The sequence below is a fragment of the Kogia breviceps genome, chromosome 6, assembly GCF_026419965.1.
Source record: "Kogia breviceps isolate mKogBre1 chromosome 6, mKogBre1 haplotype 1, whole genome shotgun sequence".
Lineage (NCBI taxonomy): Eukaryota > Metazoa > Chordata > Mammalia > Artiodactyla > Physeteridae > Kogia > Kogia breviceps.
The window spans coordinates 54,412,687-54,428,600 of NC_081315.1; the positions used below are offsets into that span (position 1 = coordinate 54,412,687).

Below are 15,914 nucleotides of genomic sequence, written 5' to 3' on the forward strand. Positions count from 1 at the left end.
TGGGATTAACAGATACAAACTACTATACATAAAATAGAAAAGCAACAAAGATTTACTGTATAGCACTGGGAACTATTGATATATTCACTATCTTGTAATAACCTATAACGTAAGATAATCTGAAAAAAATACATAACTGAATCACTTTGCTGTACACCTAAAACTAACACAATATTGTAAGTCAACTATACGTCAATAAAAAAAGAGAAGAATAAATAAAAGCAGTTATTTTTGAGAAGCAGAGATATGGGAAAAAACCCCACAGGACTACAGCTTTATATAATTCCTGTGAAATGATCTGATCATTGTAACCAGGTATATGTATTAGCTTTGACTAAAAATTAAGTTAAAACTAAAAAGAGCTAGACATTTAAATCCTTTTTATTTGGTTCTCAGTATATGATAGTTAAAATAAACACTTACAGTGGATGTGTACACTCTTGAATATTGCACATTCTTCTAATAGGTTTTGGCTTTTTGTTGGCCTCACAGAAGCTACGATGAACCATTTTATTATCACTTTTCCTACGGCATCCATATTTAGTGTACTGGAAACCTGGTAAGGGAAATATATTTCTTTGGATTTAATCACTTAATTCATTCCATCATACATTTGATCATTCACTCATTCATTCATTCATCAAATATTTATTGAGTCATAAGTCAGGCACTGTTCTAGGTGCTGAAGTTTCAGAAGCAAATTAAATAGTTAAATAAAAATTAAACAAAAATCCTTTATCTTTAATAAATATTACAAAGTATTAAATAGCACCTGCATGCTTGTTAATAAACTAGACCCTGATAAATAGTCTCCTGTGAGGGTCAGATATGAAAGCTATGGCGACAGTACCCAGTGACATAGGCGTCTACAGAAAAGACATATAGAAAATTGTAGGTCTCTTTGAATGGCTGAAGTAACATATGTGAAGTGGGTGGGAGATGGGAAAGGATCTGTTCTTAAAAGACTTGAATGCCAGACAAATGTTTGGACTTTATCCAGGGAGTTATTGAAGGTCTCCACAAGCACTGACTTAGACGTTTAAAAAAATATATGTGTATATATTTTTTAATTTTGAAAAATTTCAAATCTACAAAAAAGGTGTAAGGAAAGCACAATGAACATGTTACATGCCTTGCATCTAGATTAACCTTGTGTTACCGTGTCACCATATTTGATATATATTTATATATATATTAATTATAATATATAATACACATACCATATATACATTTATATATAAAGTCTTGCTGAACCATTTGAGAGTAAGTTGCTGACATCCTGATTCTTCACTTCTAAATACCTCAGCTCATAACAAGCACATTCTCTTACATAACCACAATATAATCTTAAAATCAGAATATTTAACACAAATATAATCCTATTATCTAGTATAAAGACGATATTCAAAATTTATCAATTGTCCCTAGAATGTTCTTTATAGCAATGTTTTTCCAATCAATGATCATGCACTGCATTTAGTTTTCACAGAATTAGTTAGGAAAACTTTCTGAGCCTCTTTTTGTCTTTTAATATTTTTGAAATGTATAAGCCAGCTGTTTTGTAAAATGTCCCACAATTTGGGTTTATTTGTCAACTAATGATTAGATTCATTCAGGTTTTCACTTTGGGCAAGAATATGACATAAAATTATGTTGTGTCAAATATCATATATTAACGCATATATGTGGAATCTAGAAAATGGTACGGATGAACCGGTTTGCAAGGCAGAAAGAGAGACACAGATGTAGAGAACAAACATACGGACACCAAGGGGAGAAAGGGGGGGTTGGGATGAATTGGGAGACGGGGACTGACATATATACACTAACATCTATAAAACAGATAACTAACGAGAACCTGCTGTATAGCACAGGGAACTCCACTTCACTGTACAGTAGAAACTAACACAACATTGTAAAACAACTATACCCCCGTAAAAAAAAAGAATTATGTTCTGTCTTTAGGGTAACACATTAGGAGACTGAAGTATCTGAATCAGGGAAATAATATAATTCTACTCAAATTCATTCATTCATCCATTCAAGAAAGATTACCCTGGAAATAAACAAAGAGAAGAAAATCAAATTTAGTTGGCTAGTTAAGAGACTTCCCTTCCAAAGTTGTGAGGGAAACCTGGTGAGGGAGGAACAGATCTGCTAGATATCAAAAAAGTGTATCTGATAAGTCTTGTGACCAAGTAGACGTTGACAATAGAAGGGAGGATCCAAATTAAATGAGCATCTTGTGATGAATAAAGTGTCATTTAAAATAATTACCTAAAAACATTTTATGCCCCCTCTGGAGAAAAAAAAAATTTTTAAATACATCCTTGAATTTAAAATTATGAAATATTTACCCAGGCATTCCCTATACAAACAACAAAATAATTTCTTGTTCTCAAATATTCAGTATCATTGAGAGAATTCTGTCTAGGCCAGTTGTATTCTGGAGCATTTGTTGTTCTGAACTAGAGGAATGGATGATGGCAGAGATTGAGAAACTCTAAGAACAGCTTAATGGATCTACTCTAGAGAGAGCAGAGAGGCAGCAGAATGCAGTACGAACATGTATGAAGAAGCTAGACTACCTCCCTGGGTTTGTATCTCATGGCCCCGGGCAAATTACTGATCTTCCCTGTGCTTCAGTTTGCCTATCAGTACGATAGAGGTAATAATAGTACTGACCTCATAGAGCCATTGTGAGCATTCATCATTAATATGTAAAATGGTACCTGGTACATAGTGCAACTAAGAGCTCTTTCATTAACACTGAAAAGAAATGCATAGGTATGGAAAGTAAAAGTGGAAAAGAAGAAAGGCAAGAACCAGAGGACACTGAATTTGGGAGAGTCTGGAAAGAGTAAAGCGACTAAGGGTAACACTACATGGATATGAGACAAGGAGGAAAGGCAAAAGGGGATTTTAAGAAGGTCTACCACTGTTATGAATGGATTCCTATCTTTTGTAGATCCTGAGATTTCAGTCAAAATGCTTTGTATTATTTGGTTATAGTTGGTATTTCTCAGATTATGTCCTCAATTAGAGACAATCCTTAAGGCAGAAGGAAGAAGATTGGCTTTTTTATGAATTACATTTTAATATAATAAATGTGTTCAATTGTTACCTCCACCACAGGGTTTGGAACACTGAGACCAGCTCTTCAATGCCCACTCAAAAGTATCTAATTCTTCCTGGATGACATTGTTGTTGTTGATTGTAGGTGCAGAGTCCTCATGGATGATGTACTTATATGTCAGGCTAGAGCGCGTATCATTCTCTTGAGGTATAATCTAACATACACACGAAATAGATATGTAAATCACCTGAGAGAGTTTTAAATTTGAATGAAAAAATTACAAATATTTCAGAATGTGTATCTTATTAAAATTGGAAGACTTTCAAGTAGCTTCTAAAAACAGAATGTTTTTCTATCACTAAAGTACAGGTATGCCCTGTTTAAGGGAAAAAAAAAGCAAATATATAAAATACCTTGACATTAAAAAGTAAAAAAAAAATCCACTGAAGAGTAAGAAAAAAATTTGTATTATAAAAATAATAACCTTACAATAAAATTCACCACAAATTTCTTCAAGTTATATATCTCCTGAGTGTACTTAAAAATTGTTTGAAAGACTGTTTTGTTATGATAATAAAGATAATAATGTTCCATCCAGAAAATATAGACATCATGGAAAAATATAAAGAAAATAAAAATCATCCATAATTCCAGTAAACCAGAGAAAACTAAAGTCACTTTTATTATTTTGGGATATAGCCTCAAGATATTTGCATATTGTGTGTGTGTGTGTGTGTGTGTGTGTGTGTGTGTGTACACATACATACTTTTCTGGTCTTGCTTATTTCACTTAATGTGTCACACACATTTCCCAAGACAGTAAATATTCTTCGAAGACATACTTTTAAATGTCAGCATAGTGTTTAATCCTAGTGTGCGTTATTTAATCATATAAATGAATATTTATATTTTGATTAAAATTTATCCCCAGTTTTGTGATGATTTCTGATTCTCTTCAGTGTGCTAAAGGGTACAAACACTTTTTTATAGCTCTCATAATAGACTAGTGAATGGCCCTTCAGAATAGTTAGAACAATTATTACTTTCATAATGAAAGTATATGACAATGCCCCCATTCAGCACTGCATACTGTATCATTTTCTTCTTTGTTAACCGAATGGGCAAAAGATTGTTGTTTTAATTGGTATTTATTTGATAAATAGTAAAGTTTAATTTTCCTAAGTTTATTGGTCACTTGTATTTTGCCCACTATGTGTTGCATGTTCATGTTAGGTCCTCTTTTTTTTTTATTGCTATACATACCTTTTTTTTCCGAAATAATCTATGCAATAGGAATATTAATCCTTTTTATAAGAAACTTTGCAAACATATTCTCAGTTTTTTATTTGATTTTTAGTTCATTAGCAAAGCACTCTTTTTAAAAAAGATAGTTTTTACTGACTTTCATGTAGCATTTATAGGATTATATCAATTACACAAAAGGAGAAACATGTGCAGTTCATTAGTGTTTTAAACTAAACTTTTAGAAACAGCTTTTGTTTGATACTAAACCCGTGAGGATGAAGGATTTGGTTATCTGGGTTCTCTTTTTTCCCCCTTAGTCTTTGTTTTTAAAACAGTATTAAAAATGGAGCATCAATCCCTATATTGGCCCTTATATGTGGCCAGATGTCTAAGCTTTCAACCCCAGATGGCCTAGCTGCCATGCTCTGGGGCTTCGAACCTGGGGTTGCAGTCTTTCAGAGAGGAAAAGAAAGGCCATGATGACAGAGCACAGCTTGTCCATAACCCCTGTCCTAGCTACACATTTCCTTCTTATATCGCCAGCCCACATGGCTCCCTGGGGTCACACTAATATCACTGGCAAAGACTTAAGGCAGGGCTCTGAGGCCAGACGCCTGTGCTCCTGGAAAAGAACGCTCTGTAATTACATACGAGTAAAACAGAGCTTCTGATCTCCAATCATTCAAACTTAAAATAATCTAAATAAAACTTTGATTAATGTATATTTTCCTATAAGGTTATCTAACCTAAGGAAGAGAATGAGAGTCCAGAAATAAGCCCACTTAAATTTGGACAATTAATTTCTGACATAGATGAAAAGGCAATTTAATGGAGAAAGGACAGTTTTTTCAACAAATGGTGCTGGACATTGTGGTGGCTTAAAAAATGTGTCCACAAGTCTTTTGACACTTTCCCTCTCAATAAATGGAGCTTAATTCTTCTCCCCTTCACTGGAGGGCCGGACTCAGTGACTTACTTCTAGTAAATAGCAGCAGACATGAAAGGATGTCACTTCTAAGATTAGGTTAAGACTGACTTCTGTCTTGGTTGCACTCTCTCACTTTCTCAGTCACTTGAATCACTCACTGTTGGAAGCCAGCTGTCATGTGATAAGGACACTTAAGCAGCCAGTGGGCTCATGTAGTAAGGAACAGAAGCCTGCCAACCACCATGTGAAGAAGCTTGGGAGCAATCTTCCAAGGCCTTTCAACAACCATGTGACTGAGCTGGGAACTGAAAAGATTCTCCGCATTGGAGCCTTGAGGTGACTGCCGCCAGAGCTGAGAGCATCCTCATGAGATACCCTGAGCCAGAACTAGCCAGGTAAGCTACTACCAGATATCTGACCCAGAGAAACTATGAGATAATAATGTTGCTTGTGTTCAGCCACCCAGTTTGGGGTAATCTGTTATGCAACAATAGCTAATATGGACATCCATATGCAAAACTAAGGACCTAACCTAGACAAAATGTATATAAAAATTAGCTTAAATGGTTCATAAATTTAAATGATTAAAATGTAAAACTATAAAACTTACCAAAAAAAGAAAATATTTTGACCTTGGATTAGGCAAAAAAAAAAAAAATCTTATATAATAAGAAAGTCTTGATCCATAAAAGGAAAAATTGATAAATTGGACTTCAATTAAAGTGAAAATATTTTCTTTGTGAAAGACACTACTAAGAGAAGGAAAAGAAACTACAGACAAGAAGAAAATATTTGAAAGCCACATTTCACAAAGGACTTACATATTGAGTGTATATAAAGAACTCTGAAAACTTAAAAAGAAAAAAGCAACCTACTTTAACAATGGACAAAAGATTTGAACAGACACTTTATCAATGAGAAATAATTTTCAAATGTAAAAAAAGACTTAGAACTGAGTGGGAAGATTTGACTTTAGATTAGTATAATATTTTTATAGGGAATCCAATAAATATTGTTATACAGACTCTAACAATATTCAAATTAAGTTGATGGCTTCTGGTTTCATCCATGAGGAAGTAATAGAGTTGTCTTCCTGAGATTAAAAACAATAAAACTGGATAGAATATTAGAGGGAATTTTTTCTGCAAGAATAATATGGCAAAGGACAATGATCCCTGTGAGAAGAGTAACATGCCAGGCAGGCCCTGGCTTCCTGACAGGGCCAGGTCTGGACCCTGGTACTGGGAGCAGGAACCCAAGCCAAGACAGCAGTCTCACTGAACTGAGGAGGAGGGTGGAGTTTTGGAACTTTCAGGGCAGGGCACTAAAACAAAGGGGGCTTCGTGGAGGGTGGTCCAGAAAGCTGCATGGGCCTGAGACTGAGGGCTGGTCCATGCATGCCCAGGCCAAGACACCATGCTGTCTGTGAATGAGTAGCTGCTGCAGGGCTGAGAGCAGGACAGAGATACCTGAGGACAGGCAGGTCTGAGGGCCCTAGGTGTTCTTATGGCCTCCCTAACACTTCAGGTATTCAGTTAAGGCACCAGAAAGCCATGCCATAAAAATAAGAACAAAATTGAAATAGACCAGCCCTAAGAAAGGATAAGCCAAGCCTCAAAGGATTAGTGGGAATGGACAATAAATTAACTACCAGACAGAATAAAACCTAGTGCTTTTAAGGAAGGCAACATAAACCAAATGCCCTACAACTTATCATCTATACTGCTCAGTGTACAATAAAAAAGTGTAAGAAGTATGAAAATGTGAACCATAATCAAGAAAAAAAAAGCAGCCTATAGAAGCAGACAGTATGAAATCTCAGGACTTAGAGGAAAAGTTGGACATAATGAGTGAAAATACATGGACATCTCAGCAGAGAAATGAAAATTATAAAAAAAGAAAAAAGAACTGAATGGAAATTCAAGAAAACAAAAGTACACCATCTGACATGTAAACTTTACTGGATGGGCTCAATGACAGATTGGAGACCACATAAGACAGTCAGTGAACTTGAACACAGTTCAACAGAAATTATCCAATTTGAAGAACAGAGAAAAGACGAATATTACAAAAGGATGAACAAAGTTTAAGACACTTGTGGAACAATTTCAACTGGTTTAACATACATGTAAATGAATCCCAGGAATAGAAAAGAAAGAGGTGGGGAAAAATCATAAACTTGAAGACATAACGGAAAATTTACCTCAATTTGGTGAAAAACATCAACCTACAGAGCCAAGATGCTTGGTGAACCCCAAACCAGATACATACAAGGAACATCATAAACTAAGCATGTCACAGACAAACTACAAACCAAACCAAACCAAAACAAAAAGATAAGGAGAAAATTGTAAAATGCAGTCAGAGAAAACTGACACATTAAATGCACAGCAGCAACCTAAATGAGGTTGACTCCTCATCATAAATAACAGCTTCAAGAAGACAAATGCTATATAAATGAGTCAAAGACAGCTCCTGTATATTGGGCCCTAGGTCGCTTATTTATTCACAGAAAGTTGAGACCCACCCATTAGCTCTAAAGCCAGCTGGCACCAAACTCAGATTTTCACATATCCAGTTGTTTTAAATGTAGCCCAGAAAAGTAGATTTCTAGCCATCTGGAGCCTGCTTGCTTTGCACCCCAAATCCACTAATTATAAATAAGACTTTGTGGCTATTAGGACCCCAAGCTGCTGCTGCTACCTTTTGGAGTTCTCAGACCCGGTCTCCCCGCTGTGCTGCTGAGTGACATCAGCTAGACACATAAACCCCTTCTCAATTTCCCCTTCCCTCACGAGTTACCTTGCCCCTGTCTCCCTCCTGATGGTGGCCCCATAAGCAAACCTGCTAAGGCATCACCCAAACAATATGTGTGGGTGCTACTGCCACCTCACGGTCTTATCTATTTCCTAGATCAGCCCCCAAATTCCTGGAACTCCCTACAACAACAGAAAAACATCTTTAAAGTGCTGAGAGAGAATAAAAAACAAAACAAAAACTAGCCACCCCCAATTTTATATCTAGTGAAGATATCCTTTAAGAATGAGGGTGAAATAAAGAGAATTGAAAACTGAGAGAATAATTTGCTAGCATGCATACCTGCACCACGAGAAATGCTAAGGGAAGTTCTTTATATTGAAGGTAAATGATACTAGATGGAAAATCAGATTTACAGAGAAAAATGAAGAGCATCAGAGATGGTAAATATGCGGCTAAATATAAAAATCTATTTTTTCTCTTCTTGTCTTTAAAACATAACTGATTACTAAAATCAAAAATCATAATACTGTATTATTTGGTTTATAACCTATAAAATAAAATAAAATATATGACAAGATTGCCCAAAGAATAAAGAGGGGAGGATACATGGAATTATAAAAAATAAGCAAGGTAAACATGTTTTGAGATAAATTAATTATATAAATATAAACTAAACCAACTACATAGTGAGCCTGTAACGCCACATACCAAGACAATAACAGGATCATGTAAAGGTCCATCGGTGTGAAGAGTTTCAATGTCATCTTCAATGTTATAATCCCATTCCACGCCAAGATCTATGAAGGTCTTCGACTTGGCTTCCTCCCCTTTGCCATTTAAAATATAGTGGCCTGTAGCCTGATTCTTAATTGCTGAAGGATGAAAAATGAGTAACCGGCATACATTTTATTTTATCATACTACAGCTTTGAAGATCCATATTAAGTCTATCCCCTTCTATAAATGAAAGACCGTGTTTATGAGCATCAAAGCGATCAAAATGAGTGTTACTTCTGATAGGACTCCTACTTCATTCATTAGGCAATCAAAATTCTCAAGAAACATTCCTAACCAGTTAAAAACAGTGGCAAGATGGTTAAATAAGAAATAAAAGTTAACATATATTCCCATTTGAAAACACTGTCGAAGAGGTTAACAGTTTCTAACCCATTCATCATATATATTTCCTCAGGAAGGTGGAAATATTTTTAAAAGAATGGCTATTTCCACAACAAATAATACAATGATTTATGCTAGGACAGAGTATAACATTGTCTTTTTTACTGTGTATCTCTTTCAAGTTAAGTCAAAATATTATAGGTACTCAAAATAGGTGAACTAATTTTTAGGCCAACAAACAATTAGTCCTTATGACTATAAAATTCTCAGGTCACATTACCTACTTATATGACCAGGAAAAGCTCTTTACTGGTGATAGAATTTGTAATATACTATAGATTTACGATACATTATAAAATAAAATGCTTTCTCTAATGGATAAAAAATAAACGGGATTTTAAAGTTTGGAGGTGCATCGGCATTTAATGATGTTAGGAAATAAAATTTCAAAAGTTGTTACCCATTACCGAAAATGTGTAGAAAACATGAGTAATTTTACTTAAATGCATTAATTACTCTTGACATTTTTAAACTAGTCTAATTTTTCCAAGGAGAATAATCTGAATTCTAGAATGAAAAGTAGGGAATTTCATTTACTGGAGAAAGAAATACAGCTAGACAGCAGAGACTATTTTGGAATCTAGTAGTGGATATACTTTAAATACCAAAAAGAAAAAATTCTACGAAACACCATAAAAAATCCATTTTTTAAGTTACTAAGTTTAGAAAAGTAATTTACTATAAATTTTCATAGGTTTGACAGATGTGTAAGTTTCAGAAATCTTCTTAGTGCTTTTATAGCCCAAGGAATATGTGAAAGCTATGTTTACATTTGTACATTCACTTTGAATACAAACCCCTTTAGAGTGACATTTCTACCTGATCCTCTCATAAAGGAGGAAAAGAATCTTCTTTTAGAAATTATAAACAGGATAATTTGCAGATAATAAACAGAAAACATGCAGAAAATGAATCTGCATGTGCCAGTCAGAAACTGGACACATAACAGATATCAGGAAAATTTTTATTGGACTAGTAAAATCCAGATGTGGTTGCTTTTCAGTCAAAGAACTTAAAATGCACCAAAAGAAGAGGCATGCAGTAGGGCACCAACCAAAATATCAGAACTAATTTGTCAACATAAATATGGCAAATTTTTCTGATATTATCCTTAATTTAGTGCATTTTATTAACATTTATTTTTCTCATCTCCTAATACAGAGCAAAAATGCATAACAAATTCAAACTTGTGAAATTATTTTTTTCGTCATGGTGAACCAACCCAGGTTTCACCAAAAATTAAAACTCTAGTTTTGAATATTTCTTATTTTAGAGAAAGAATAGTTGGGAGAAATGAGCAATAAAAACCACATAATAATGCATTTACATATAATTTTGAATTTTATGTGTATATATAGAGATACATACATATGTATCTCTATCTATATATTATTTCTTTGACATTTCTATGTTTTCAGTGCATGTTAAGGCAGAGCCAGCAGACAGAAACACTTACCAAGAATATGAGGAGAAGCCTCGTCTTCTTGGATTAACACATGTCTAGCACCAGGGGGTATATCAAACATCTTAAGGTACCCTTTGCATGTGTAGTAAACATTGGAGGGAGCAAAGAAGAAAACAAAAGCAACAACCATGGTTAGTCAGGCATTACATTCTAATTGCTCCTGTGTGCAGAAGAGGGCATCCATAAACCGAAAGAAGCAGTTTCAGAAATTAATTTCAAAGCATTGGTAGCTTTTGTGACATCTGGCATAAGATCAGAGGAATCTTTTTTTTAATTAAGTTGAGGAAACAAAATTAATCTAGTTTCTAACCCATTAGTCACTTATTTTGTGCTGACCTACAAATTGTGTCAACAATAATTCAGGCAAATACTATACTCCCCTGTGTCCCTCGATGTGACTTTAGTTTTCTAAACCATCCTTTTGAATAGGGGTCCATTTTTAGTGCAATTAGTTGGTGAACTTCTTGAGATATTTTATCTGTCTATATACTATTTTAAAAGCCTAAGTGGCAAGTATAAACAGCTAAACTTCTAATTAATGAAATATCTTCAGATTTAAACACCTGCTTTATTCAAAGAAATTACAAAAGAAAAATCAATGAGTAGCTTTCATTTATATTTATTGTGATCAGCAGTTAATTTGAAAGCTTTAAACAAATTTTAAAGGGGAATGTTTTAAAACATATGCTGTAGATTTGGTTGGAATATGTCTGCAGGTTATGTTGTGCATTGCCTCTACACGTACCCTAAGTTCAATCTTCTAATTGAGAAATCACAAAACCAATATGCTGGATAGGTTGTCTTGGGTTTTAAAATCACATATGAATCATATTGCAGTCATTGGCTTATATAACAAACTTCCTTAGTATTATCACGTGTCCAAAAAATTATCTTAAGATCACTTAGAATTAAGATCCTAACCATAAATCAACGATAATCAGGGCAAATAGAGAAACCAAGATGTTTTACCTCGCTTGTAAGAAAAAAATGAATATAGGAAGATTATGCAACTTATATTACATCATGAAACCTATAATTCATATATTACGAGTATTGACAGAAACTCAGTTATAAATACAAAATTGCTTATGGAATCAGAAAGAAATCTGTTTCTCTGTCATTTCCTATATGGACAATGATTACCTTTGTGTAGATTTACCTAACTCTTTTACAATATTTATTAGTGTCTTATCTAAATGGAGTGGTCATTTTGGGGTCAGGGTTTTTAGCATCTGAGCCTGGGTGATACTCAGTACCTGAAATGTACCATGTTTGCCTGAGTGCAATAGCTGGAAGTAACATGCTTAAGATGCCAAGTGTAGCAAAACAGCTTGATGCCATTTATGGATGCTCATCTTTCTGCAGTTTGCTACAACTTACCCAGTACATTTTTAGCTTCCCTTGTTTCAGCAAGAGAAATATTACGAGCTCCTTTGGGTAAAGTGAAGGCGCCTCTCATCTTCCCTTAAATAGAATGTCTTTAATTAGTGGAGGGTTCATGTTTATCAAAGTCTTGCTGTTTCATTGACTATACTATAAGCTGTATATATTTTATTAGGTAATATATAAAATATGTTCCATAATTTTATATGTTGAAGTCAAAATGCATTTATAACAGTTAGCTAATGCCAGTAAACTGTTAATAGTCAATGAAAGTAAGACTAAGAGTGAATGAGAAATGATATAGGTGATTTGAAGTTGAATACTTGCAGATTTCATTTTCCAGCAACTTGAATTCTTTATGGCACCTCTTGCTTAAATTTTTCCCTGTTGGAAAAGGTTAATTAGTCTATTGAATAACTACGATGATAACATTAGTTCAAAGAAATGGATGTTAGATTATCTTCAAACAGTGTGAATCTGTATGACTGATTAAAGCTTTCTTCTCTTCTTCAGAACTTGATTCACAGGTTTAGCATAATTTTTGAGGTATTTGAAAAAAAGTATCACTGCCTTTTATTACACTTAATATAGAATGGATAATAATGGTAAAAACCATTTTCTTTACATTCATTCACTCTGGAAATAAAACAAATTAATTATTTTACACCTAAATGAACAATACATAACTGCAATAAAGAAAGCACAGTAAATTATTTCACATTAAGATGGAGAAAATCACATTACTCCACCAAAACCATTGTATATGTATATAATTCTAATTCTGTTTGCTTTATTAAAATAATACAATCCGCCAGAAGTGGCAATATTTGATTTTTAACAATTTTCAAAGTACAAAGCATAGTAAATTATCACACAGGAATAGCAAAGATATCAGTAACTAGAGTAGGGAATGCTTAAGAAAAACACATTAGAATATAGTCATCTACCTCTGCCTAGCTCTAAATATATCAAAGAGCAAAGCTGATATGTGTGGAAATGGCTTGAGCTGCGTACCTGGGGTATAATGGGAGTAAAAAGAACTAAGAGAATTACTCTATTTGGATAAAGAACAGTTTTTTATACTTTCTTATTTTTCTAAAAGGAAAAATTAGCGCTATGACAATGTGCTCAAAGTAAACCAAATCTTTGTTTTTGTTTTGTTTTATCTTGTTTTCTGTTATTCTATAAGAGACTATATCTTGGATGTAAAAGAAGCTTTTCAAGGGAAGCCTCACATTAAATTTATCTTTAAATGCTGAATTCTCAGAGACATTTGTCCAATCAATTTGTGGAATAACTGAATAATATTTGTTACAAATTTAAAGAAATTATTCAGTAATCAATGTTTATATCTAAGTCATGAAAATTCCAATGAATTATTATGAAATACTAATAATTTTGCATATTATTTGCTTTTGGTTCCATCTGATGAAACTTCACCACATGCCTAAGTCCAGGCCACTGACTGTGTGATAAGCAGAGAAATTCAAACACATAAGCAATTATACCTCAGGTTATTTTTTGGTTGTGTGTACCTCAAACTTGTTTAATATAAAATTGTAAATATTATGTGAAATATAGACCCTAGATTTATAGATTTATAAATAGGATAAACTTGTTCACTTTTAAAAGAAGCAAAATGAATGTAGTATTTTTAAAGTTGTATTTAAAGTTTTATAATATTTTTAACTTCTGATCAACAATTTATGTGCAACAGAAAATTCAAAATAAACATTAATTCTAATAATTAGGTTTAATGCATTTTATTAAGGACACAGAATTAAACAAAACACAGATTTCAACTAACTATTGTAATTGATATTGGTTTTATTTGTTCCTTATCTACATTTAGTAGATTTATTTTTTATCATGGACACTATAGAGTATGAATTGTCAACGTTGTTAAAATAATTCCTTAAAAGGTAATCTGAATAAAAATAAATCAGCAGCTAATTTTTTATGTTTATAGAGAAAGCGCGGCATTCCTAAAAGAAGTCTCAGACAAATGCAAATCATGGAGAAGGATACTGAATTCATGAGAGACCTCATCTTACCAAGCTTCCTGGGTGTTCTGGTAAACGTCCCCTTTACCGTTCGACAATGGGAATTATCTCCTCCACAGACCCCACACTTATCCTCAACCTTGTTAGAACCGATTTCTTTATCACAGCCCACTTTCTGGGGAGAGAAGATATTAAATGTAGCTAATTTTAACGTGCCAAGTAAAGGTCAGCATCCTGGAGAATGATACACCATTTGTTCCATCATGGGCCCACAGACAGGAACCAAACTTCCTCTCTAGCTCTGATTTTTAATCGCTCAGTCTTTTAAAGAACTACTATAAAATAAAATGACTTGTACTCTGGGCAGTAAAGTATAAATTTCCCTCAGTCTAATGAAGTGTTTCCCCATCATATATAGGCAATCAGCAAACATTTATGGAACATGGAAGTTGTAGCTGATGCTGAGGAGACAAAATTAAGAAGTGTTTCTCCCTTGTTGCCTTCATATTTATAAAGATGAATACTAAAATAGTGAGTTGTCTATTAGTACAGACTTTACAAGTTGGTAAGGGATGTGAGACGAAACATCACAGATGTAGTGGAGATTTTCATAGTGCCCTGAAGGAACAGACGGTGTGGAAAGGCAATTCAAGAATAAAAAGGAATTAAAACAGAGCCATAGAAGTCATCAAAAGTGGGTTCAGATAATAATATTTGAACCATACCTAAACTAATGGAAAGTTAGTGTTGTATGGTGGTGAAGAATAGTGAAAGATCTGCAAATCACAGGCTGTGGAAGGTGTTGAATATCAGGAAGAGGTTATATTTTCACATTAGTTTAACAGGGAACTACTGAAAAGTGTTCTGAACTGGGGTAGGTCCTTAATATAAATCAGTGTTGGATAATGATAATGATACTGCACTCAGAAGTTTGGGATGAGAGTGAGCAGAGAAGATAATGACAACATATACATTTAATGCACCAGATACTGTGGGAGGTGAAAGATGACCAAAACACAGATTCTACTTTCGGGAAATTTTAGTTCAGCTATGAGGCATCTGCGAATCTGAGATTCTTTTATATAACACTTTAGTTGTGCTGAAGTGAAAACAAATCAAACAGGAGCAATGTGTTCGGTTAATAAGGATAATTTCTTATCACTTTAACCTGTGAACATGAACAAAAAGTAAACTGCGTTAAAAACAGATTAAATGGGCAAAAGACAGTTTTTGCATCTTCACTAGTACTTTTGTTCTGATGTGGAATTCAGTGTTTAAACTTAGAATTAATTGGAAGGTGAGACAGGGAGAGAGAGAAGTTTCTATCATCTTTTAAACACATGATAAAACACATTTAGCACTGAATTTTTAAAAAAGACTTGATATTGTATTAGTGGATGGCTACTATAATATACTCAAAGCCAAGGCATGGTTCCCAAGTTGTATTCCCAGACTTGAGGTATCAGAGGAAGCCGCCAAAAATGCATTTGGCTAGAAATTAGCAAAATGAATTAAATCTTGATTTTGCCAGTGACCAAAGTTTGATTTGATTAATTGCAATTTCTTCCAAATTTAGCTTAGCTACTGAACTGTTCATAGATTCTCATTGTAATGTGATCTCAGATAAGAAAGAGTTAAAATATTTTTGAAAATATGCAGATGAATGAAAAGACAAGTAGAGTTGCACACTACTGTACGAAGCTTTGGGGGAAGCAATCTGAACTCACCACACACTCTCCGCGCACACATATGCTGTATGGGTCTTTGTAAGAGCAGCGCGTTCCGTCATGCACCAGCTGTTTCATATAAGCAACATCTCCAGTCTCTTTGGATTGACAGTAAAGGTGGCATCTTTTCTTGGCTGCATAAGATGGAG

The 15,914-nt window shown here is 34.0% G+C and overlaps 1 protein-coding gene across 3 annotated transcripts in view; it reads right to left on the minus strand.

Moving 5' to 3' along the window:
* ADAMTS3 (ADAM metallopeptidase with thrombospondin type 1 motif 3) overlaps nt 1-15,914 on the minus strand; it is a 286,648-nt gene that overhangs the window by 12,329 nt on the left and 258,405 nt on the right. For all 3 annotated transcript variants that reach the window (XM_059067187.2, XM_067035816.1, XM_067035815.1), the window contains 6 exons: nt 15,766-15,899; nt 14,090-14,213; nt 10,644-10,724; nt 8,718-8,881; nt 3,125-3,290; nt 424-556 (listed from right to left, as the gene is read on the minus strand). In XM_059067187.2, coding sequence (XP_058923170.1) covers nt 424-556; nt 3,125-3,290; nt 8,718-8,881; nt 10,644-10,724; nt 14,090-14,213; nt 15,766-15,899 — 802 coding nt within the window. The remainder of the gene's footprint in view (nt 1-423; nt 557-3,124; nt 3,291-8,717; nt 8,882-10,643; nt 10,725-14,089; nt 14,214-15,765; nt 15,900-15,914) is intronic.